Source organism: Vulpes vulpes, chromosome 9 (genome assembly GCF_048418805.1).
Source record: "Vulpes vulpes isolate BD-2025 chromosome 9, VulVul3, whole genome shotgun sequence".
Taxonomy (NCBI): Eukaryota; Metazoa; Chordata; class Mammalia; order Carnivora; family Canidae; genus Vulpes; species Vulpes vulpes.
In genome coordinates, this window is record NC_132788.1 from 102,365,272 (window position 1) to 102,388,974 (window position 23,703).

A 23,703-nucleotide genomic window follows, 5' to 3' on the forward strand; every position below is an offset into this window, starting at 1 on the left:
TTTTTTAATGATCTCCTAAGGATTTCACAGGAGCTCAGAGGAGGGAGATGAGTAGGATAGAGCTTCATGAACCCACATTGAACAGTGTGAGCAGGATCCCTGTGTCTGTGGAAATATTTTAAAGTAAATCTCAGTCTCCGTGTTGCTCCCCTCACGTCTTCAAGGTCAGCGCACTCTTGGAAACGTGAACAGTTTTCTGGAACCATGAGGCCACCGTTAACAGCCAGCACAGTTGGCAGCTGAGGCTGTAGAATTTTCTGGTCCCAGGGTGTATGGTCACCAATCTCCCAAGGGCTACCCGGTCAGGTTTTTTTTTTTTTTTTTTTTTTCTTTGTTTCAAATTAAATAATTCAGACATACAGAAAAATACTCATGCAACAACAGTGCACCTCCTGAGTGCCAGCAGTATCATGAGCTAAAGACTCAGCAATAGGCAAAGCTGACTCAGGTCCCTGCCCTTGGGAGCTCCCAGGGGGAAGGGAGGGCATGGGGGCCATAAACAGGTAAGTTCCAGAAATGGAAGGAGGGATACAACCCCAGAAAAGTGAAGGTGGGTGGGTAAGAAGAGTGTATAGCATAAAATATAAAGCCTAATACATCAAGCACCTAGGAGTCTGCCCCCAGTTTGATCAAATCTCAACATTGACTATATTTGTTTTGGATCTTCCGCATTTTAGATCTGTGACTAATGTTCTGAAGACCCTATGGGCTTATCCTAGTTCCTTTTGCCAGCACCTTGCTAAGATTGCTCCCTCTTGAATTTGGTGTTTCTCTTCTGTGTTTTTAAATTTTTGCTGCTATATATGTTCCTTTAACAAGACAGGCTTGATTTTGCTTATTTTCAGAAGTTCTACAAACCCTGCACTATAAAAAAAAAAATTGTCCTGCATGTTGTGTTGCTTTTGTTTCTTTTCAGTGTGTGTGTGCATGTGTGTGTCCTTAACAGTAAATCTTTTGAAATTTTTGATTGGAGATTTGAGTTATCTACTCAAATCTCCAAACCTGGTACTGCAGGAAGGTACATTTTGCTTACGTTGTGGCTTTGCCACAAGACACTAATATTAGCTGCTGTTTACTAAACTCATTGTGTTCCAGTTTAGATTTTATTGCCTCAGTTACAGGCAAAAATGGATATTGAGACTGAGTGGCAGTTCTCTGGTTGGTAAGAGACCAGATTCCCAGATTCCCTTTTTTTTTTTTTTTTTTAAAGGGTTTCATTTTTTTTTTTTTTAACTTTTATTTATTTATGATAGTCACACAGAGAGACAGAGAGAGGCAGAGACACAGGCAGAGGGAGAAGTAGGCTCCATGCACCGGGAGCCTGATGTGGGATTCGATCCCGGGTCTCCAGGATCGCGCCCTGGGCCAAAGGCAGGCGCCAAACCGCTGCGCCACCCAGGGATCCCATCCTTTTTTTTTTTTTTTTTTTTAAAGATTTTATTTATTTATTCATGAGAGGCAGAGGCACAGGCAGAGGGAGAAGCAGGCTTCCTGCAAGGAGCCCAATGTGGGACCGATCCCAGATCCTGGCATCACACCCTGAGCCAAATGCAGACGCTCAACCGCTGAGCCACCCAGGCATCCCAAGCGACCAGATTTCTTTTTTTTTTTTTTTAAAGCCAAATGCATGCACTTGACCTTTATTTTATTTTATTTTTTTAAATTTATTTACGATAGTCACAGAGAGAGAGAGAGAGAGAGGGAGGGAGGCAGAGACACAGGCAGAGGGAGAAGCAGGCTCCATGCACCGGAAGCCCGACGTGGGATTCGATCCCGGGTCTCCAGGATCGCGCCCTGAGCCAAAGGCAGGCGCCAAACCGCTGCGCCACCCAGGGATCCCAGCGACCAGATTTCAAACCACATTCTCCAGAATGTAGGTGTCACGATGTGTGTGCCCTAGTCATTGTGACAGGTGACAAGAGTCCTGCACAGGCTTCCTGCTGCCTCTCCCACATGGACATTGACACGTGTCCCACAGAGCAGCTCTACCTCCTTACCAGTGAGTCGGAGCAAAAGCCAAACCCCCTTGCTTTGGCTCCCAGCCCAGTCCCTGCCCAACATTGATCCTTCACCTATAGCCTCCCCCAATCCTTGTTCTCCCTCCCTCCCGGGCCTGGCTGCTCCTCAAGTACAGGGAGTTTGTGCCCACCTCAGGACCTTTGCACATGCCTATTCAAATCTTCTGCCAATTTTTAAATTGGGTTGTCTTATTGCGTTGTAAGAGTTCTTTGCAGATGCTGGCTAGAAGTGCTCAGAAATATGTTTAGCAGTATTTTCTCCCACTCTGGCTCCTCGGGTGCCAATTGTTATGGTTGTCACCATTAAGGTAATATTGCTATTAGTAGTAGTAGTAGTAAGGCACATGGGCCCAACTCCGTAAAGGCCAAACCCATCAGGTTTTTAAGGAGCTTCCAGTGCTAGAGTGCACAGGTAACTGATTCAAGATGATACCGCAAAAACTTTTTCACTGAGGACAATAGGTCATAATCAAGAACAGGAACGGTCAGGATTTTTCTTTGCAAAGATTTCTTGGGGGAGCGAAGATAATCGAAACCTAAGAATAAACGCAGCGGCCAATCGCTTGCCTCCACCTGAGTAGGCCCGGGATCCTCCCACAAGGGGGACGCACGCACACAGACCACCCCCTCCTCCGGGCGCCGCTGGCTGCGCGCGCAGCCCCTGGGACAGCCCAACCGCCGGTTAACGGTCGACTCCGCCCTGCTGCGCGCGCAAGTTCTCAAAAAGAGGCGGAACCAGGAGCGCGTGATGTCGCACGTGCGCGGGGGCGGGGCGAGCCAGGGGGGCGGGGTCGGCGCGTGCGCAGAGGGCTCGAAGGAGAAGGCGGGAAAAGACAGAATGGAGCTACAGGGAGTACGCGGCGCTGGTTTCCCTTCGCGCGGGCGGCGGGCGGACGGACGGGGAACTGCCCCGATCTCGGACTTCCCTGGCGGACCCGAACCGGGCCGCTTGTCTCCTGCCATCAGGGCCACCCCTCGCTAGGCTGGGCCGCGATTTCCTGACTGACTGACCAGGCCCTGACTGACGGGACTGTGTGACTGACACGCTGACAGCCCAGGCCGGAAGGACAGACCCAGACGCATGGCGCGTGGCAGGCGCAGGGTAGAGAAAGACTCAGATACCCACGCGCCGCACTCTTTCCTTTTCTTCTTTTTCTCCTACCTCTTCCCCTTCCTGGAAGGACTCGAGCCGAGGCACATACCGGTTAGCCCAGCGCCACTCCCCTCACTCCAGCCCCTCCAGGTCTCCCGGCCAATGTCCCCGGGCGCTCCAGGCGCAGGGCCGCCCCACCGCGCCTCTCCTGGGGGTCCCCAGCCATCCGCAGGGGCAAACGGAGGTGCCCGGGGTCAAAGGGGCAGGAGGAGGGACCCCTTCTCGCCCTCCCTCCTCTGGCCTCTCAAGCGCTGGTTGTGCTCACAGGTGGACATGCCTCACGTAGAGTGCAAGGACCAGGAGCCACAGCTGCTGGGGGAGAGCAAGGAGCAGCCTCAGGGCGAGGAGAGCCGCGAAGAAGAAGCTGGTCGAGGGCCAGCTAGGTGAGGAAGCCCTCGGGCCCACGGTGCACACAGACCCCCTAGTCCTTCTTGTTCACCCGATTCTTCCACGAGACCCTGCGAGCGTCCACTCTGCGTGCATTTGCTCCACCTACTGGTCGGGCATCTACCACGTGCCTGGCATGGTTCCAAGTGTTGGGAGGGAGTAGTGAGAGGACAAGACAGCTGGTAAATTTGGGAGTATCTAGTAGTCCGGAGATGATAATACTGTGGGGGTGGGAGGCCGAATAAGGAGAGAGTGCCAGTTTCTTTATTTTTAAAGATTTGAGGTTTATTTTTAAGGTTTTTTTTTTTAAAGATTTTATTTATTTATTCATGAGAGATACAGGGAGAGAGAGAGGCAGAGACACAGGCAGAGGGAGAAGCAGGCTCCATGCAGGGAGCCTGACATGGGACTCAATCCCGGGTCTCCAAGATCACACCCTGGGCTGAAGGCAGCACCAAACCACTGAGCCACCTGGGCTGCCCCTATTTTTAAGGTTTTTTTTTTTTTTTTTTTTTTTATTCACGAGAGACAGAGGCAGAGGGAGAATCAGGCTCCCTGTGAAGAGCCTGATGTGAGACTCAGTCCCAGGACCACAGGATTGTGACCTGAGTCCAAGGCAGCCGCCAATCGCTGAGCCAGCCAGGTGCCCCAAGAGAGTGCCAGTTTAGAGCAGAGGGTCAGGAAAGCCTTCATGGAGGAGGTGACGAGGGAACCATGAGGGTAGGCAGAACTATGCTCTAGACAGAGGAACAGTACCTGCAGAGGCTGTGAGGAGGACTGTGTTGGAGGAGCCTAAGAGGGAGATAGGAAGAGATGCAGTCAGACAGGATAATGGGACTTTGGGTGTTAATTACCCATGGACAGGTTTGGAATAGAGTGACATAGCAAGGACTATTGTTAATAAAGTTTTATTGGAACACAGCCATGCTTGTCTATGGCTGCTTCTGCAGAGTCAAGTTTTTTGCAGCAGAGACAACAGAACCTTACAAAGCTGAAAATTTACTCTCTGGCCCTTTATAGAAGTTTGAAGTCCTCTGGGCTAAGGTATTAAAAGCCTCTTTCTGGCTTCCATGTAGAGTATAGATTATTGAGGACAAGAGTAGAAGCTGGGAGACCAGTGAGGAGGCAATTGGAATCATCTAGGTGCAAGATGACTCCAGTTTGGCCTATGATGGATCTGTTGAGATCATGAGAAGTCAGATTCTGGATATATTTAAGAAGATAGAACTGACATAAATTGCTTATGGATTAGTTTTTGGATTTGAAAGAGCAGCATCAAGGGTGACAAAAATGTTTTTGTCTTGAACATGTATTTATTCAGCAAATATTTTTTGAGGATCTGCTTTGGCCACTGATGCTGAGCATGCAGAAGTGAACAAATCAGAAGTTCTACTCTCTTGAAGCTTTCTTTCACTTAGCAGCAGTATGCACTTAAGGTTCCTCTGTATCTTTTCGTGGCTTGATTGCTCCTTTCTTTTTAGTGCTGAATTATACATCATTGACTGGTTGTCCCACAGTTTATTCACCTACTTAAGGATATCTTGATTGCTTCCACGTTTTGGGAATTCTGAATAAAGCCGCTATAAACATTCACGTGCAGGTCTTTGTGTGGAGTTAAGTTTTCAATTCCCTTTGGCTAAATTCCAAGGAGTGCTATGGCTTGACGATATGATAAAAATATATTTCGTTTTCTAAGAGACTGCCAAACTGTCTTCCAAGGTGGCTGTGCCATTTTACATTCCCATCATCAAGGAAAGGGTGTTTCTGTTGCTCCACATCCTTGCCAGCACTTGGTGTTGTCAGTGTTTTGGATTTTCACCATTTAAATAAGTGTGTGGTCGTATCTCATTGTTGTGTTCATTTGCATTTTCCTGAAGAGATATGAAGTTAAACATCTTTTCATATGCTTGTCATTCATAAGTCTTTTGCGGGGAGGTGCAGATCTTTTGCCTCTTCTTTAATCAGGTCGATTGTTCCCTTATTGTTTTTAAGAGTTCTTTGTATATTTTAGATACTTGTCCTTTATCAGGCATGTGTTTCACAAAGATTTCCTCCAAGTTTGTAGCTTATCTTTTCATTCTATTAACAGTTCCTTTTTGCAGAGCAGAAGTTTTTAATTTTTTTTTTAATTTTTATTTATTTATGATAGTCACAGAGAGATAGAGAGAGGCAGAGACACAGGCAGAGGGAGAAGCAGGCTCCATGCACCGGGACCCCGACGTGGGATTCGATCCCGGGTCTCCAGGATCGCGCCCTGGGCCAAAGGCAGGCGCCAAACCGCTGCACCATCCAGGGATCCCCGAAGTTTTTAATTTTAATGAAGTCCAACTTACCGATTTTTTTCTGCTGATATTATATCTAAAACGGTCCTCTAGATTTTTTTTCCTGTGATATCTTCCAGTTTGATAGCTTTGTGTTTGACATTTAGGTCTGTGCTGTATTTTGTGTGAAAATATGAGGTCTGTGTCTCGTTTTTTGCCCATGGCTGTCCAGTCATTTAAGTGTCACTTGTTGAAAAGACTTCTTTCTCCATTGAATTTTCTTTGGTCTTTTGTCAAAGATTTTTTGACTACATATGTGTGGCTCTATTTCTAGGCTCTCTATCCTGTTCCACTGATCTATTATCTATTCTTTAACCAGGGCCACACTATTTAGATCACTGCAGCTTAATAGTAAGTCTTGAGGCCAAGGCTCATCAGTCCTCCAACTTTGTTCTTCTACTTCAATATTGTATTGGTTATTCTGGGTCTGTTGCCCAGCTAATTTTCTAAAAAAAAAGAGAGAGAGAGAAAGAGAGAGAGATAATAATCATAACAATAAAATAATGTTATTTCAACTGGTGGCAATTGCTGTTAAAAAAAAACAGAGTAAGAAGCAGCTAGAGTGATAGGGAGTTTAGAGAAAATTTCTTTTTTTTTTTTTTTTTTTAAGATTTTATTTATTTATTCGTGAGAGACACAGAGAGGGAGAGAGAGAGGCAGAGGGAGAAGCAGACTCCATGCATGGAGCCCAATGAGGGACTTGATCCCAGGTCTCCAGGATCAGGCCCTGGGCCGAAGGCGGCACTAAACCTCTGAGCCACCAGGGCTGCCCTAGAGAAAATTTCTAAGGAGATCACATGAAAAGTACCAACCAGGAGGCCTCAGAGGAGGGGGACCCAGATTTTACAGGACGAGTGGAAGTCTCTGAGGTATGAATAAGCTTGGTATGCCCACAAAACAGTAATAAGGTCAGCATATCAAGCACTGTGATTTGCAGCAGGGGGAGGTCCTGAGTCCACCAGACACATGCTCTCATACATACCCTCCCGGTGGTTCCATCGGACCGAGAGGCAAGTACTGAACAAGTACTGACAACAAGAAGAATTTGGGGTGTTGGGAAAATACCCCAGGGCAGCCAGCCCTGAATGGGGTGCCAGAGACAGCAGCCTTGAAGAAGCAATGCTGAGTCAAAAGGTAAGGGAGAATGGATGTTGAGTGGCCATGGGGGTGGGAGAAGTTGCTGAGAAGAAGTTATGCGAAGCCCCTGTGGTGTTCAGGGAACTGAAGGCAGACCAGTGTGGCTGGGTGTGGGTGTGAGCACAAGAGGAGCACTGGATGGCTGGGCAGAGGCCAGATCATGGGCATTTTGTCAGCCACAGACTTTATTCAGAGGATTTTTTTTTTTTTTTTTTTTATTCAGAGGATTTTTTGAAAATAGCTTAAAATATAATTCACATACTATATAGTTCACCAACCAAAATGTACAATTATTTTTTAAAAATATTTTATTTATTTATTCATGAGAGACACACAGAGAAAGAGGCAGAGACAGGCAGAGAGAGAAGCAGGCTCCATGCAGGGAGCCCGATGTGGGACCCAATCCAGGGACTTCAGGATCATGCCCTGGGCCCAGGGCAGGCACTCAACCACTGAGCCACCCAGGCATCCCTAAAATGTACAATTCAATTGTTTTTAGTACATGCACACAGCCATGCAGCCATCAACGCTATCGACCTTATAACACTGATCTCTCTGAAAAGAAACCTTATATCTCTAACCATTATCCACCGGGTTCTGCAACTTCCTCAGCTCCTAGTAACCACTACTTTCTGTCTCTATGGATTTGCTTCTGCTGGACATTTCATATAAGCAGAATCATACACTTCCATGGTCCTTTGTTTGTTTATTCATGAGAGAGGCAGAGACACAGGCAGAGGGAGAAGCAGGCTCCATGCAGGGAGCCTGACACGGGACTTGATCCCTGGTCTCCGGGATCACACCCGGGGCAGAAGGCGGCGCTAAACCACTGAGCCACCTGGGCTGCCCCACTTACATGGTACTTTGTGACTGGCTTCGTCCACGGAATAATGTCTTCACAATTTATCCATGCTGTAATGTATCAGAACTCCATTTCTCTATGTGGCTGAGTAATATTCTATATTATGGACTCATCATGTTTTACTTATCCATTCATTGGTTGATGGACATTTGAGTTGTTTCTGCTTTTTGGTTCTTGTGAATAATGCTGCTGTGAATATCCATGTATGCATTTTGGTGTGGATATATATTTTCATTTCTCTTGTGTAGATACATAGGAGGGGAATCACTGTGTCAGTGAAGTGCCATGTTCTGGTTTCTGTTTTTATTTTTTATTTTTTTAATAAAGTGGTTTTTTATTTTTATTTATTTATGATAGTCACACACAGAGAGAGAGGGGCAGAGACATAGGCAGAGGGAGAAGCAGGCTCCATGCACCGGGAGCCCGATGTGGGATTCGATCCCGGGTCTCCAGGATCGCGCCCTGGGCCGAAGGCAGGCGCTAAACCGCTGCGCCACCCAGGGATCCCTAGTTTCTGTTTTTAAAAGATACTGGCTGCTTTGTGGAGAATGGAAGGGAGGGGGCATGAGTGGATTTGGGGGATCGGGTGGGAGGTTTCTGTGGGGGTCGCATCTAGCAGGGCAGATGGAGGGAAACTCTTATGGGGGTTAGGGGGGAGTGTTTAGTGAGGCATGAGAAAGGGGATGAACTGAGGATCTCTCCCTGCTAGTGTGCTACCAAACAGTGAAAAGGCCAGTGTATCAGGCATTGTGATTGGCAGCAGGGATACCCATGCTGTGTTGTACTGGGGCCAGCTCCTCCCAGCTCCCACATCTCTTCCCAACATAGCATTTAGCGATTTTATGTTAGTAGCTTGAAATTGCCCATAGTGAGAGTCGGCACTATGGAAATTGGCAAACATTACAAATCAGGCCTTTTTTTTCCTCCCCCACGGAGAGCCACTTGCTAAATGTTTACTAGCACACCTCTTTCTCCCCACTTTGGACTGGTTTCCAGCAGATAGTGGTTTCCGTGGCAGAGGTAAGAACACAAGTTCCATTTTGCCCTTATTGAGCTTGAGGTAACTGGGGACATGCGCATGAACACATCCAGAATACAGTTGGACTTGCTGATCTGGAACTCTGGGTGGGACAAGGGGCTGGAGATGGTTCCGTAGGAGTCACTGATTCAGTGGCAACTGTGGGGTGAATGAGTTCACCTGCGGAAGGAGTGAGACAAGGCCACGCTCAGGATAGGGCCCTAAGGATTCTACATATAAAGCCAGCTTCTCCTTACCTCCGGATTCCCCAGTTGTAAAGCAGACTACAAGGTGGAGTGGTTTCTAGGTGTGTGCTATCAATTGGAGACCAGAAAAAAGAAGGAAATGACTGGAGCCATTTGTTTGATAACATCTTCCTACAAATAGCATGTTTAGACCTGGATCTAAGTGGCAAAGAGACATAGACAATTGTGTATCAAAGACTTCAAGGAGTTCCACAAGAGCTTTGGGCTGAAAAAAACAGATGGATTAGAACCAGTGCAAGGAGCAATTAATAGATCCAGCAGCAGACACTCAGTGACATGATTAAAATGTGAACACATTTCAGGAAAGAAAAGCAGAGGGTGAAGAACAGGCTCGGTAGCTTTGATTCAGACCTTCCCCCTTCCTGGCTGTACTTCAGCAAAACCTCATTTTGCCCAAGCACCAGCGATTCTGTTGTGTTCCTTCTTGAATGTTTGATTAGCTTGTCTCCCCTCCTGGGACTGCCGCCTGCGGTGGTCATAAGTGGCTGGCGGATTGTTTACTTGTATATCTGTTAGAGGCCATGGAGGGAGGGCCCCACCAGCGGGGGGCTCTGGCTCATACGCCTGCCAATCACAGCTTTACCTGGAGCGAACAGATGGTCTCTTCACTTAGACCCATTTCCTCACCGTTCCCGGGCCCCCTGCCAGCGTGGGCCCTGCTCAGAAACTATGTCCTAATCCTTGCAGCCGAATTAGGGACTTCTTAGAAGGACAGACTATAATAGATGAGCCGGGTGAAGTGTTCACAGCCCCCACCCCAGATCCCCCCTGCCCGACCCCTCTGTGAGGCCATGCACACCCAGCCTGCTTTGTTGGGCCCACTTCCATTCGCTGGCCTCCATCCAGGGTTGGGCAATAGAAGCAGGCCTGGGAATGGGGGAAACCAGTGAAGAGGACACCATGCATTTTGTTTATTAAAGTTAATTGGTGAATGCAGGCCCAGGGAAGCCTATGATTCATTAGCATCCTGATGAATATGCAGCTGCTGAGTATTAAGAAAAATGAAATGGAAAGAAGTAAATCCCCAAAGGAGAGGTTGGAAAAAATCAAGAAGCTCTCTGCAGACATCTGATGCAGGCCTTTGTCCCACAACAAAATTTGAATGAGATGAATTCAAGTGATTTTTCACTATTTGCATAGCTGCCATGAAGACCATTCCAGCCTCATCCCTGGAGCCTGAGAAAGGAGCAACTTAGAATTGTTAGCAGCTCAAGCAGGTTGTGAGCAATTACATAAAAAGAAGCACCTGTTTTTATCATTGATTTTAATCTCAGACCCTTACACTGTCGGGACAAGGCAACTGTGGGGACAAGAAGGTTTGTGAGCGGGGATGTTACACGCAGCTCTGGAAGAAGTTAGTTCCTTTAGGTATTCATTTATTTTTTAAATTGTTTTAAAGATTTTATTTATTCATGAGAGACAGAGAAAGAAGCAGGCTCCATGCTGGAAGCCTGTTGTGGGACTCGATCCCGGGACTCCAGGATCACGCCCTGAGCCAGAGGCAGACGCTCAACTGCTGAGCCACCCCGGTGTCTCCCTTTAGGTATTCAGTGAATATTTATGCTGCCTTTGGGATGTGCAGACTGCCATCCATAACTACCCCCCTCTCCCCCAAGCGAGCGCCATGTCTTGGAAGGAACCAATGTGTGTAATCTGGGCAGTGTTGTGATTAGTAAGCGCAGGTGCTGTGGGCCTGCACCAGCATACACTCCAAATGGTGAAGTTGCAGGAAGGGAAAGCCATTTCAGGCAAAGGCTGATGGGTTTGGTGAAGTTGTGGAAGGTTCCAAATTGCTCGGAGTAGGGGATGGAAAGGGAAGGTAGCAGCCAGGACCCCGGAAGGCCTTGTGCTCAGTGCTAGGGAATTTTCTAGATCCTGTGGCAGGTGGGAGCTCTCAAGCTGTCAAGCAGGAGTAGGACATCAGATTGCAATTTAGAAAGGTCCCTAGAGACCAGGTGAGAAATGATAGGTGGAGAGTTAGAAATGATTAGATGGGGAGAAGATGATAGGTTGGGGAGAGATCAAGGAGGTGGAAGGGAGGATTTTTTTTGACAGGATGTGGAGTTGCAGAGAAAAGCTAGACTCTAGGCTGACTGTTAAGTTTCTGGCACGGGAACCAGGTGGCTTTTGGTGTCATTCACAGAAGAATAAGGAGGATGGCAATGTCGGTATGCAAATTTGTAGTTTGAGATGGCCTCTGGGACAGCCAAGTGGAGAGGGCCTGGAAAATAGATACATTGTTGGGAGCTCAGGAGACAGGTTTGGGTTGAGGATAAACCTGGGGGGTTGTAGAAGGTGGATGGTAATGAATGCCCTCGCTAGTCATCCATCCATTTATCCCACACCCCTTTATTACTCCTGTCATGAGGCATAGGTATTACGGACATAAAGATGAGTGACACATGGTCCAGTCCTCCCAGAGACTACAGGGAGAGGCTGAGGTGCAGATACTGACGCTGTAGGTACCGCATGCAAATAATGCAGCCAGGGAAGACTTTCTAGAAGAGGCAGTATATAGGAAGGGAAAAGGATTGCTAGGGCATTCTGGCTACAAGGATGCCTTTAGGGAATAACAGGTTGTCCATTGTGAGGTGGTGGGTGGGGGGTTAGCAGGAAAGGGCAGCAGGGAGGAGGCTTGGGGGTCCTGGCTTCAGAGCAAGGGTCTGAACGGATGGTGTGAAGAGAAGAGAATGAGGCCGACAACAGGGCCTGAGGACACCAAGTGTTGAGAATGGCAGGGAAGGATGGTCAGTAACACCACAGCCAGCTCAAGGGAATTACGGTGTGAGGTATCTGCTGGGTGCCATTTGGGACCCTGGCAGGAGACACTTCATTTGAGAACTGGGATAGGAACTGGGGGGCTGAGAAGAGTGAGAGGTGGGAAAATATCTCAGAAAGTGTCAGCAACTCTCTCTAGAAGAGCTACATGGCTGTGAAGGGGAGGAAAGAAGGAGGCTGACTGAAGGGTGTATGAGGGGAGGGATGTATATGTGTGTTGTTTTAAAATGTAAAACTTGGGGGCAGCCTGGGTGGCTCAGTGGTTTGGCACCAGCTTCAGCCCAGGGTGTGATCCTGGAGACCCCAGATCAAGTCCCACATCAGACTCTCTGCATGGAGCCTGCTTCTCCCTCTGTCTGTGTCTCTGCCCCTCTCTCTCTGTGTCTTTCATGAATAAATAAATAAAATCTTTAAAAAAAAAAGAAACATAAAACTGGGGATGACATGCCCCAGAAAGGGCTAGCCCAAGGGAAAGGTCAAAAGTATAAGAAGAGGGCGAGGTACAGGGGGGAAGGATTGGGAGCCCTGTAGAGGCATGGGACCTTTTTCCTGCCTGCCAAGCTGGGAATTTGGAAAGAGGAATAAATGGTTGTGGATCCATTTATGAGGAACAGTAGTGGGGGGAATTGGTCTCTTTCTGTATATGCTCAGGGTGAGGGGAGGCAAGTGTGGGGTCAGGGACAGGAGAATTATGAAGGTTTGGAATAGCTGATAGGCATGTGAGAAGGAGGTGACCAGAGCACAGATAGGATGCCCAGTGACCCTGAGGACTCCCAGAGGCTAGAGAGCAAGACTCTGCAGTGACCCTGTTCACAGGTTATTTCCTCCAGTATCATTCAAACTCCTGAGTTTGAGAAAAGATACACCACTTGGTTATGGAGAGCCAGGGTAGGGTTTTGGTGTGAGTATGATACAGTGGTGAAGGGAAGAGCGGCTGACACTCTTAGATGGAGACTGAAGTAATAGAACCCCAGTTTAGGCTGAACATGAGGGCCTTCAGTGCTTGAAATCTCAGGGAAGTGAAACACCAGGTTTTCTTGAACCTCTGCAAGTTTCATTATCATCATGAAGCATGGTGTTTTTCGCTTGCATCCAAACATTACAAAAGTCTGAGTGTTAAACTGAGTCTGTGGGGGTCTGGCTGGCTCAGTCCGTACAGCATGTAACTCTTGATCTTGGGGTTGTGAGTTCAAGCTTCACATTGCATTTAGAGATTATTTAAAAATAAAATCTTAAGAAAAAAAAAAAGGAAAAAATAAAACATCAGTGTGCCCCAGGTCTGAATTAATCTCCTTCTGCCTCACTTCCCTGTAGGAAAGCAGTAATTGCAAGCTTAAGAGGCCATAAACTCCTTAGTAAACCATTGTCCTGCAGTAAAATGTCTTTTTACAAGAATACTCAGGAAGACTTTAGTTGGTCTATTCTTTTCTAGCTGACGTAAGTCTTTGCTATAGATTATCTGCCTCAGAGAATACTTTCCCAACTTGATAAATGCATTGACCTCGTGTATCTTGCCGTGGAGACTGATGGACTTGCATACTTTGTATGAAGCCAGAGGAGGGAGGGATAGATCAGATAGAAGGTGTCCTTCATTCATTCAACCAACAATAGAAAATTTACTATGTGGTGAGTGCTGGGAATTCGGAGATAAATAGGACACAGCCCTCTGGGGAGATAGGGATGTGAGCTGTGACAAGCACATGCAGTGATAGGCACAGGATCATGGACAGCTTCTCAAAGGAGGCATTGGTCTGGGCTAGGTCTCACAGGTCAAGTCAGAGAGCAGGCACAGAGCCACAGAGCCAAAAAGCAATCTGGCAAGGAATACTTAAGGACCAGGACACAGTTGAAGTCTTGGGCCTGAGAGCTTTCGTGCTGGTGAGAGCTCTGGCCACCCAGGCTCTTGTGCTCAGGGGTTTTACTGTGCTTGTATCCTGAGCCAAAGGGAAGAGCTTGGGCAGTCAGGAAACCACCAAGAAAAATAGTTTTATGGAAAAAACATCCAAAAATCAAGATGTAATTTTCTAAGTAATCAGTGCCTGACTTGTGTGGTCTTGGCCAACTTTATGGTTGCTTGTGAACTGGTGAGTTCAGGAACCACGCTGTTGGCACCTCTGAGTCTCAGCCATTAAGAGCTAGAAGGACCTCAGAGGGGAAGAAACAGGACCCAGGGGCAGCAGGACATGGGTTGGGGAGTCAGGCCAGCTGGGTGCCACACCCAGCTCTGCCGGACCCCAGCCAGTGACCCTCAGAGCGACACACTGACCCTGCATCCTCAGCTACAAGGTAGGTAAAGATGATGAGTGGACCAACCCCAAAACATGGTCAAGAGGTTGCAGCAAGACAACCTGTGCAGGTTAGCATGGAGCCTGACAGATGGAAAGTGTTTACAGATCAGATAAAGCAAGATACAGAAAAGAAAGAAAGAGAAAGAAGGAAGGAAGAAAAAAAAAAAACATACCTTAAACATTTTATCTTAATTTTATTTATTTTTTTTTAAAGTTTTTTTTTTTTTTTTAATTTTTACTTATTTATGATAGTCACAGAGAGAGAGAGAGAGAAAGAGAGGCAGAGACACAGGCAGAGGGAGAAGCAGGCTCTCCATGCACCGGGAGCCCGACGTGGGATTCGATCCCGGGTCTCCAGGATCGCGCCCTGGGCCAAAGGCAGGCGCCAAACTGCTGCGCCACCCAGGGATCCCTTTATCTTAATTTTAAACACCAAAGGGTCTACTAATCAGATTGCAACTTTTTCTTTGCATAAACTTCATTCATAACGCATTATGCATAATTTCCACTTCTTTGTTTTCAAATACTTTATTTATTTATTTATTTATTTATTTATTTATTTATTGTCACATGCTCTACCAACTGAGGCAGCCAGGCACCCCTCCACTTGGTTTTTTTTTTTTTTAATTTTTTAAGTTTTTATTTATTCAGGAGAGACACACAGAGAGAGAGAGGCAGAGACACAGGCAGAGGGAGAAGCAGGCTCCACGCAGGGAACCCAATGTGGAACTCAATCTCAGGACTCCAGGATCACGCCCAGGGCCAAAGGCAGGCGCTAAACAGCTGAGCCACCCAGCGATCCCCTTCCACTTGTTTTTAAACCAGAGTGAAAACTTACAGGTCTTGACAAAGGAATCTCTATGCAGAATCCCTCTAGTTGTTTACAATCTTTGCCCCAACCTATAGTTGTTGATAAACTAAATAGTATAACTGACATTCATTCAATAATGAACTGACATTCATTATTCAGTTAAATAGTATAACTGACATGCATTTAACAAGGCAGCAACTTGGTGTAATAAAAATGACAGTGGGCTTTGGAGTCCAGCAGATCCCCCTGTTCCGGAACCTTAGGTGGATTTTGTTTGCACTCCTGGATCTGTTTCCCCAGTTGCAAAATGGGGTTGCTGTCCCTGCCTCTCAGTGTGTGAATGAAATAAGCAAGCATCACCCACAGGAGACACACAACACTGGCTCCCCTCCCACCATAGAGCTAATTCAGGTCAGCACTCTCAGGAGAGTTTGGTGTTGACCTCAGTTTCCTGTACTTTCAGAAGTCAGGTTTCTAGCCCCTCTATCGCCACCTCCAGTGCCAACCGCCAGCTGATGATGCTAGAAGGGAAGTCAGGATCCTGCTTTTCCTCTCTGGACTCAAGCATTGACATCCTGAAGAAGAGGGCCCAGGAACTGATTGAAAACATCAACGAGAGCAGGCAGAAAGACCACGCACTCATGACCAACTTCAGGGACAGCCTCAAGATCAAGGTGACAGATTCCCCCATACACTGCAAAGCCCCAGTGGGCAGGGGAAGGAGTCCTGTATAAAGGGTGAGAGGGGAGGGAATGAAGCTGCTGCTGAGTGTCTTTCAGATTCTAGGCAACCTGCAAGTAGCACCTCATTTCCCCCTTACAGCAATCCTGCCCAGAGATCAGGCCCATCTTACAGATGGTAGAGTAAGGTTTGGAAATGATTTGCCCAAATGAAGGAGCCAGGAGGAGGAACGAAGGTCCATCTGCACCTGCAGCCTAGCCCTCTTATTTCATGCCAAGGCTAATGGCCAATGTAGTAGGGGCCAAGGCACAGCCTGCATTGTTACACCCATTTGTCCTTCAGAAGTTGAATTGTTTTGGGGGTGCCTGGCTGGCTCACCTAGTAGAGCATGCAACTCTTGATCTCAGGGTTGTAAGTTTGAGCCTTGTGTGGGGTGTAGAGGTTACTTAAAAATCTTTAGAAAAAAAAAAAGTGGAATGGTTTGTGATGGGAGATTAGGGTTCCCTTGACATGGCTGGGCCTTAAGAGTCTAACAAAGCCTGATGTGATGTTCAGGTCCAACATTAATGATCATCCTTGATGCTTCTTCAGAATGCACTGAGTCCTGTGAGTGGGACAGCTTGTTGGTCACATGGGAGACACATGTCATGCATCTCTCAATGACAGGCTGACTTTTTTTTTCCCTTTTCCCTCCTCCCATCCCTATCAGCACATACCCTGGTACATAATAGAAAATTTAGAAAGTAGAGAAGAATATAACATAGCAGAAAAAATAGAAAACATTCCTATGATCTCACTATGCAGCAGCTACTTTGTCACATGTTTTCTTACAGTTTCCATTGCATATTTTCTTCCTATTTGAGCCTGTACCACATACATAATTTTGCATCTTCCTTTAAAAAAAAACAGAATATATAGGCAGTTTCACTTCCAGTCACTGGCATTGTTCTTACCATTATTATAAAATAAATTGCAGAAATATTAGCCACTTAAAACAAATATCTTATGATACCTCTTGTTTGATTTTCTAAGAACTTGCTTTATTCTTTAAAAGGTTTCAGACCTGACAGAGAAGCTAGAGGAGAGGATGTATCAGATTTATAATCACCATAACAAGATCATTCAAGACAAGCTCCAAGAGTTCACCCAGAAAATGGCAAAGATCAGCCATTTGGAAACAGAGCTCAAACAAGTGTGCCACACCGTGGAGACAGTGTACAAAGATCTGTGCATCCAACCCGAGGTATGACTAAACTCATGCATGCGGGTGCCACCTGAGGAAGGTGAGGCCTGGTGGCTAAGATGAAAGTAAATGTCCACACAAACCAAGGATGTTAGCACCGTGCCCAGCCTAAACCCCGTAGGGGCCACTATCACTGCAAAACCCTTGATGCTCTTGACATCTCACCCGTGGCCCTGGGCTCCCTCTGAGGTGGTGTGTCTGAGCTGAGGAGCTAGATAGTTGTTATTTCCTACCACTGTGGTAGGCTGTGTGGTCAGCCCTGTGGTGACAGAAAGGACAAGGGCCCCTCTGTCTACAGGCCTGAGCCCTGGTCAGTGTCTGACCAGGGTTATTGGAGCAGAGCCCAAGACTCCAACCCAGGCCAGACCACTTGTGGGGAAATCCCTGCCATACGCCCAATCACCTCACCGTCCCCACATTTTTCCTGTGACGGAAATGACCTTTTGGGTGGTTACAATTAAATGTGCCCCAACACCTTGAGGTCAGACATACAGACTTTATTCTCTCTTTCACTCTCATTTTGCTCTAACATCCAGCATAAGGCACTTACCCTCAGGATGGAAGGGTCAGAGGGCACACAGTGAACTCTTGGTGTCGGGGGGATTTGCTCAGACACCAGAGGTTGCTTCCACGTCACTCTCCTTCCCTCTTCCTGCCCCCCCTCCATCAAGAGAAGCTTCTGTTCCAAGATAAGTGGAATCCATTCCCGTCCATGGTTAAAAGTGGGTTGAGGAACTTGGTACAGAGAGTCCCATCTTCTTTTTTAAGGAACACATTTGAATGACTTCAAAGGGAAAATTTTGATAATTAAGAATCAGTGTCTCTCACTTCCCACTATAAAAATTGGCTCCATCTGCCACCTCCCTGAGTAAGCTCAGAGCACAGCATTTCCCTGGGAATGAGCTTGAGACCATCTGGGCTCCTGGGTGAAGTATGCTCACTTGCTGGCCGTGAACGCCTGGATCCCTGTGATTGCCCTTCCAAGGATCAGAGCATGAATGTCATGAGTGCCTGGACAAGATAAATACAGAGATGGTCTGAAGTCAGAACAGCTCACAACTTCCCTTTAAAGTCCATTTTCATGTCCCTCTTCCCCCTAGGCTACTACTTTGGAAGATCAGACCCACAAAGATGGCGACTGCTAACAGCTACTGGGAGAGGCCCCTCTTAGTGACAGCAACCAAGAGAAGGCTCAGAGGCCACCGTTCAGGCCACACTGAGAAAATTGTTTTTCACAGTTCTATAATGCATCTCGGGGGAAAAAAAAGTCCTTGTGCTAGACCCAAAACTTCAGCAAGTCCAGCCGTGGCCATGGGCCCAGCTTTGGTGTTCCCCATACTTGGCAAATTCACTCCACCCCACCCTGCACAGTTGGTTAAATGTTTAATTTTCAACCCGTTCATGCTTCTTTCACACAGAGGCTGAGAAAGCTGATGAGCTCTGTGGAGATATGTCAGGCCCTTTCTTACCTACAAGAGGGATGGGAACACAGACATCAGATAAATTGCTTGTCCCAGCTGATCTCCCCATCCTAAAGCCACCACCCCACATACCACATCCCATGCTGTCAAGTCTGGGTAACATTTTAGAGCCATCAGTGTTCTCATTTGCTCTTCCTCAGCTTAACAGGGTGGAAGGCAAAGGTTACTGCTTTCCTTTTATGGAGCAAAACAATTACGTTTACTTCCTAAAGTGCAAATCTGACCCCATCCCTCCCCTGCATAAAACTCCCTGAAGGCTCTGCTTGTCCTCAGGGTCATCCCCACACCTGTAGGATCACCCCAACCCCAACCTTCCCTCTTGCTGTTTCTGGAATGTCCATCTAGAATAGCACACAGAAGCTACTTCACTGTCTTTGCCCAGGGAGCTACACTTCCCTTCAGGCCTAACCTGGTCCCACTTTCTTCTCAAGATGAGCACTTGTACCTTTTTACATCTCTGCCTGGCTCATACTAGATTGCACTTTTTCAAATAATCTTTTTCCATGTCTCTTCCCTCAAGGAAAGGTGTTCTAGGTCCAATGCGATTATATCCAGTTGCCAGATGTAGGCACTACAGCCTGACAATGATTTGTCTTTTTTCTCTTAACATAAAATGGAGTGGTGATTCCTGTGTGTAGCTGCGCTCTTGCTTCCTAGCATCTACCAGCTCACTAGGCATCGTGCCCCATTCTGGGGATGCCCGAGGAGGTCATAAAACAGTCTAGGGAGCACCCCTCCACCTGAGCACCATGGGGGAAAGGGCTGAGAGCATTTCACTTCCACAGTCCCTGTGTGAGCCACTCCCGATGAAGAACACAGGGTAGGACTTGCCCCAGGTCACCAGTGATGACAGCTGGGAGGATTCAGGCCTGCTGTCCCCACCCTTCTTCTTTAGACAGGCCACTGTGACACTCCTCCCCCCAGAGACCCAGCCCCTACCTTCATAGGTGTTCACAGCCTCCAGGTTCATGGCGTGCCGGATCACATGATACTCATCAGAAATCCCATTCCCCCCCAGTATGTCTCGGGCCTGGCGGGCGATATCCAGGGCCTTCCCACAGTTATTCCTCTTCAGCAGGGAGACCATTTCCGGAGTGGCCCTGGGAGTGGCACAGGCATGTAACAAGTATGGGCTCACACAAAGAACTGACCCCAGGCATCCCTAAGCCCTGGGCAAACCCAGCCAGGGGAGACGATTCCCCAAGTTCTAGTCCTAGCAGCAGACACTGAGCTCCCAGTAAGGGATAAGCAAGCAGTCCTGTCCCATCGAGGCCAAGAGGGAAAGAAGGCATAGGTCCCCAGGGGCCACCAGAAACAAAAGACCTTCCTCTCCTGGTCCCCAGGGACAGCCACCACCATGTCCTTGCTGCCTACGCCCTGCTCCCCCAACACATAACCCTTACTTGTCTTGATCCTTTAAGCGGCCAAGCTGTAGGCAGGCATGAAGGCCCAGCGTGATCTCAGTGAGCATGTCTGCCAGCTTCTTCTGAATCAGCTGGTTCCTGGCCAGTGGGGCCCCAAACTGGATCCTAGGTGGGCAAGTTCAGGGTAAGTGTGGGGATGTTCACCCCCCAGTCCTGGAGGCCTTCCTAGGCTGCCTGGGCCCTCACCGAGTTCACCCTGGCCCTGTTACTGCTCAGTGTTACCAATGTCACTGAGCACTCAGGCCCTCACTGTTCAGAAGAACTTCCCAGGCCATTTCACCCAGTGTGGAATTTAAGTCTGGTAGGCAGGGGATGAGGAGTCACTGGTAGGGGTAAGGGATGGAGCCCATGCTGCTCCCACACCTCCAAATCTCATGGCAGCCCCACATACCTATCCAGAGTGTACTGCCGGGCCGTGTGCAAGCAGAATTCAGCAGCTCCAAGCACACCCCAAGCGATGCCAAACCGGGCATTGTTCAGGCAGCCAAAGGGCCCCTGTAAAGTTGAGAGAGAGGCCTCAGCCCCAGCCGGAAGCTGAGAGGCCCCATGCAGAACTAACCTACATAAAGGAAACCCCCTTCCCCAGACACGAAGTCAGTTTAAACAGAGGGATTCGGGGCAGCCGTTTCAACCACACATGGTCCTAGCACCAAAGCTCATGCATACAGTTTTACCCAGCCCAGGATCTGAGCTAGATGCTCAGATCTAGGGAATGATGTAAGGAGACAAAGATGTACATGCATCAAAGAATTAAATTGGCTCAGGCCCGTATGTGCCCTTGGCAGAGCCAGTATGAGCAAAATGGTCACCAAAAAGGGGCAATTTCCAAACATCAGTGAGCCAAACAGGACCTCTCAGAATCATTCATGTGTGGGCTCTGCAAGCACAGGGACTGTGTCTGTTTCCCAGCTGGGCCCCCAGCATGGTCCCTGCCCTAGAAAGTTGAACCAGCTGGTGAGTGATACCAGTTCCCAAGGTGGCTGCTGCTCACCGCCAGACCAGATACGTCAGGCAGCACATTCTCCTCCGGCACCTCCACACCGTCCATGACAATCATCCCCGTGGATGAGGCGCGCAAGGAGAACTTGCCCTCAATCTTGGGGGCTGAGAGGCCCCGCATCCCCTTCTCCAGCAAGAAGCCCCGAATGGAGCGATCTTCACACCGGGCCCATACTACAAACAGGTCGGCCACAGGTGCATTGGTGATCCTGGGGGAGGGACAGACAGTGAGGGTCTGGCCACCTCCCCCTTGCCCCTGCCCACCTGCCTGAGACACCAGGCCCCTCACCAAGTCTTGGTCCCATTGAGGGTGTAGCTCCTGTTGGATGGGTTGTGGCGGGCTCTGGTCTCCATGCTGCCAGGGTCACTCCCATGGTTGGGCTCTGTGAGCCCGAAGCAGCCCAGGAGCTCCCCTTTGGCTGCAGGAACAATACAGGGTCACAAGACTGCCTGTCCCTCACCCATCCCCTCAAAATTGTCAGCCTCTCCACTGAGCCAGGCCAAAGGCAGACCCAACTGCCCTCATGGCACTCTCAGGTGATGGTGGTATGTGGGGACAGCCACCCCCCCCCCCCAGGCCACAGTAACAATGCCACGATGGGGAGAGGCCCCATAGGAGTCAGGAAAGAGATAATCTGTCTTGAAGGCAGTGAAAAGGAGCTAAGCAGGAGGAGGAAGAGTGGAGAAGAGTGCTCCCAGCAAGGTAGAGATGTGCAAAGGCAAGGTGGTACTTTCGGAGAATTCTTGACTGCTATGGAGGAGCAGTCAAGAGAATGGCCATAGATGAGGTGGAATGGTCAGCAGAGGCCAGGCTACTCATGTGGGGTCTTGTGGACCATCAGGAAATTAAGACTTTAAACTTTGGGCTGGGAAGGGGCAGCACAGAAAGCAACTCAGGAGTGAGATGATGGTGGTAAGAAGCGGGCAGAGTCTAGACAGACCTAGGAGGGGACAGTCAGGATCAGATGCAGGGGCGAAGCCCATGGTCTGGCAGGGGATCTGGGTAGCCATTGGGTATCTTTCAGGTAGGGACAGAAGTTCTGCAGGCACTGGGGACAGTCCCATTCCTAAGTTCCAGACCCCTGACACAATCTTCCTTCCACCAGACTCCATGGCAACTGCTCACCCAGCCGGGGCAGATACTTCTGCTGCTGCTCCTTGCTGCCGTAGGCGTAGATGGGGTGCATGACGAGGGAAGACTGGACGCTCATTGCTGACCTATAGCCGCTATCCACTCGCTCCAGCTCTCGGGCTAGGAGCCCATAGGCCACAGATGAGACTCCAGCACAGCCATACCCTGGTGATGGGGAGGGAGAAGGAAGATGGGGCAATGGGAGACAAAGCCCTGCCCAGCTTGGACCAGTGTGATTCCTGGGGCCCAAGAAACAAAGCTACGTAGGGGTGCCCAGGGAGGGGACACCAAGCTGGCCCTAGTTTGTGGGTTTATTAATTTGTCCTCACAGCCACTCTCAGATGGAGGAATAACAGCCTCGCTTTGCAGACTGGGAAACTCAAGCTCAGGGATGAGAGGGGGCTTTCCAGGCCACAGTGGGGGCTGCAGAGTGTGGAGACAAACCTGTCCCTACCTTTGATGGTGGGGCCCAGCACACCAAGCTCCCCCATCTCTGAGATGATCTCCCGGTGAAAAACTGCAAAAGATGGATGCCCAAACTCAGGCCCAGCCCTGGCCCCCCTGGAACCCCATCCCAGGGACAGAGGGGGCCAGGGGCTCAGCTAAAGCAGGCAGAGCTGGTGCGCAGGGTGGGAGCATCCGCCCACTGGCATGAGCACCTTCGTTGCGATTAGCCAGCAGGATTCGGGGCATGAGGCGCTCCTGGCAGTAGGTGCGGAAGGTGTCCCTGATGAGGATCTCATCCGCTGTCAGCAGCTCCTCCAGTACCAGCGGGTCCCTCCAGTCAAATTCAGGACGTGAGGCTGGGACGCAGAGCAGAGAGTGGGAGGAGGCTTAACTGGGCCCCGCCACCCTACCACCGCACCCTCCTCTTCTGGAATGCTCAGCCCCGCTCCCGGCTCCAGCTGGCTCCCGGTGGATGTGAGCTTATCTCCGGGAAACTCACTGCCTCGGCCCTAGCCACGCCCTGCCTCCCTCCAGGGCAGCTCTCGGATTCCGGGACAGAGCCCACCCGGGGAGACAGACAGTTGGACAAGGGCCGCAGACACCCGACGCAAGGAGGGTCCTTACCTTTAGTCGCTCGGTTCAGTGTCTTCCCGCCTTTTTCTGCAAACACAGGATGGGAAAGTCATCCCGGAAAAGCCCCCGAGCCTTCAACTCCACCCTCCCCACCCTGCCCGCGACCGGGCACTGACCAGTCTGCGCCGCCGCCGAGCCCCACCCGCGCAGGAAGCTCAGGCCTGGTCCACGGCTCAGCAGCCGCTCGGGGACCCTTCTCAGGGCCATGTGGGCAGCGGGCGGGCAAGCGGAGCAACCACGGCCAACCTGGAGGAGCAGGGGCGTCAGCGGAGTGGCTGCCACCGCCCGGCCCCCGACCCCACTCGCCCCTCTCGCAGGTGCTAACCTGGCGCCTCCAGGCTCACCGTACAGTCCACGGTACAACTGGCAAAATCTTTTGACCTCTGGGGGTGGGAGGGGCGGATGCCGAATGGGGCTTCTCATTGGCGTGTGCTAGGACCGGCTCCTCCACGGCTCTGCCTTTTAAAAGGGCCACGGCAGCCTCGCCGGTGGAGACGGCAGCGCCCGGGCCAAGGCCTGTTAGCTGCTTTAAGAAGCAGAACAGGGAAGGGGCGGAAGGCGAGTGCGCCAAGCCCATTGGCCGGCTGTGTTCCCATTCGGATTGGCCCTCGCAGGGGGCTCGGC

The 23,703-nt window shown here is 49.3% G+C and overlaps 2 protein-coding genes across 2 annotated transcripts; one reads left to right on the plus strand and one right to left on the minus strand.

The window, feature by feature from the left end:
* Nucleotides 1-2,826: 2,826 nt before the first annotated feature.
* On the plus strand, nt 2,827-19,071 carry SYCE2 (synaptonemal complex central element protein 2). Its single transcript, XM_025983520.2, has 5 exons — nt 2,827-2,871; nt 3,439-3,554; nt 15,503-15,713; nt 16,775-16,963; nt 18,064-19,071. The coding sequence occupies exons 1-5, from the start codon at nt 2,857-2,859 to the stop codon at nt 18,106-18,108; spliced, it is 576 nt and encodes a 191-aa protein (XP_025839305.1). The 5' UTR covers nt 2,827-2,856; the 3' UTR covers nt 18,109-19,071.
* Nucleotides 16,739-23,632, minus strand: GCDH (glutaryl-CoA dehydrogenase). The gene is made up of 12 exons (XM_025983519.2): nt 23,405-23,632; nt 23,196-23,325; nt 23,071-23,106; nt 22,659-22,802; nt 22,454-22,516; nt 21,994-22,164; nt 21,157-21,286; nt 20,860-21,076; nt 20,260-20,363; nt 19,848-19,973; nt 19,384-19,544; nt 16,739-17,974 (listed from the first exon to the last, which is right to left on the minus strand). Exons 2-12 carry the CDS (start codon nt 23,284-23,286, stop codon nt 17,901-17,903), a joined length of 1,317 nt encoding a protein of 438 aa, XP_025839304.2. The 5' UTR covers nt 23,287-23,325; nt 23,405-23,632; the 3' UTR covers nt 16,739-17,900.
* Between the last annotated feature and the right edge of the window lie 71 nt (nt 23,633-23,703).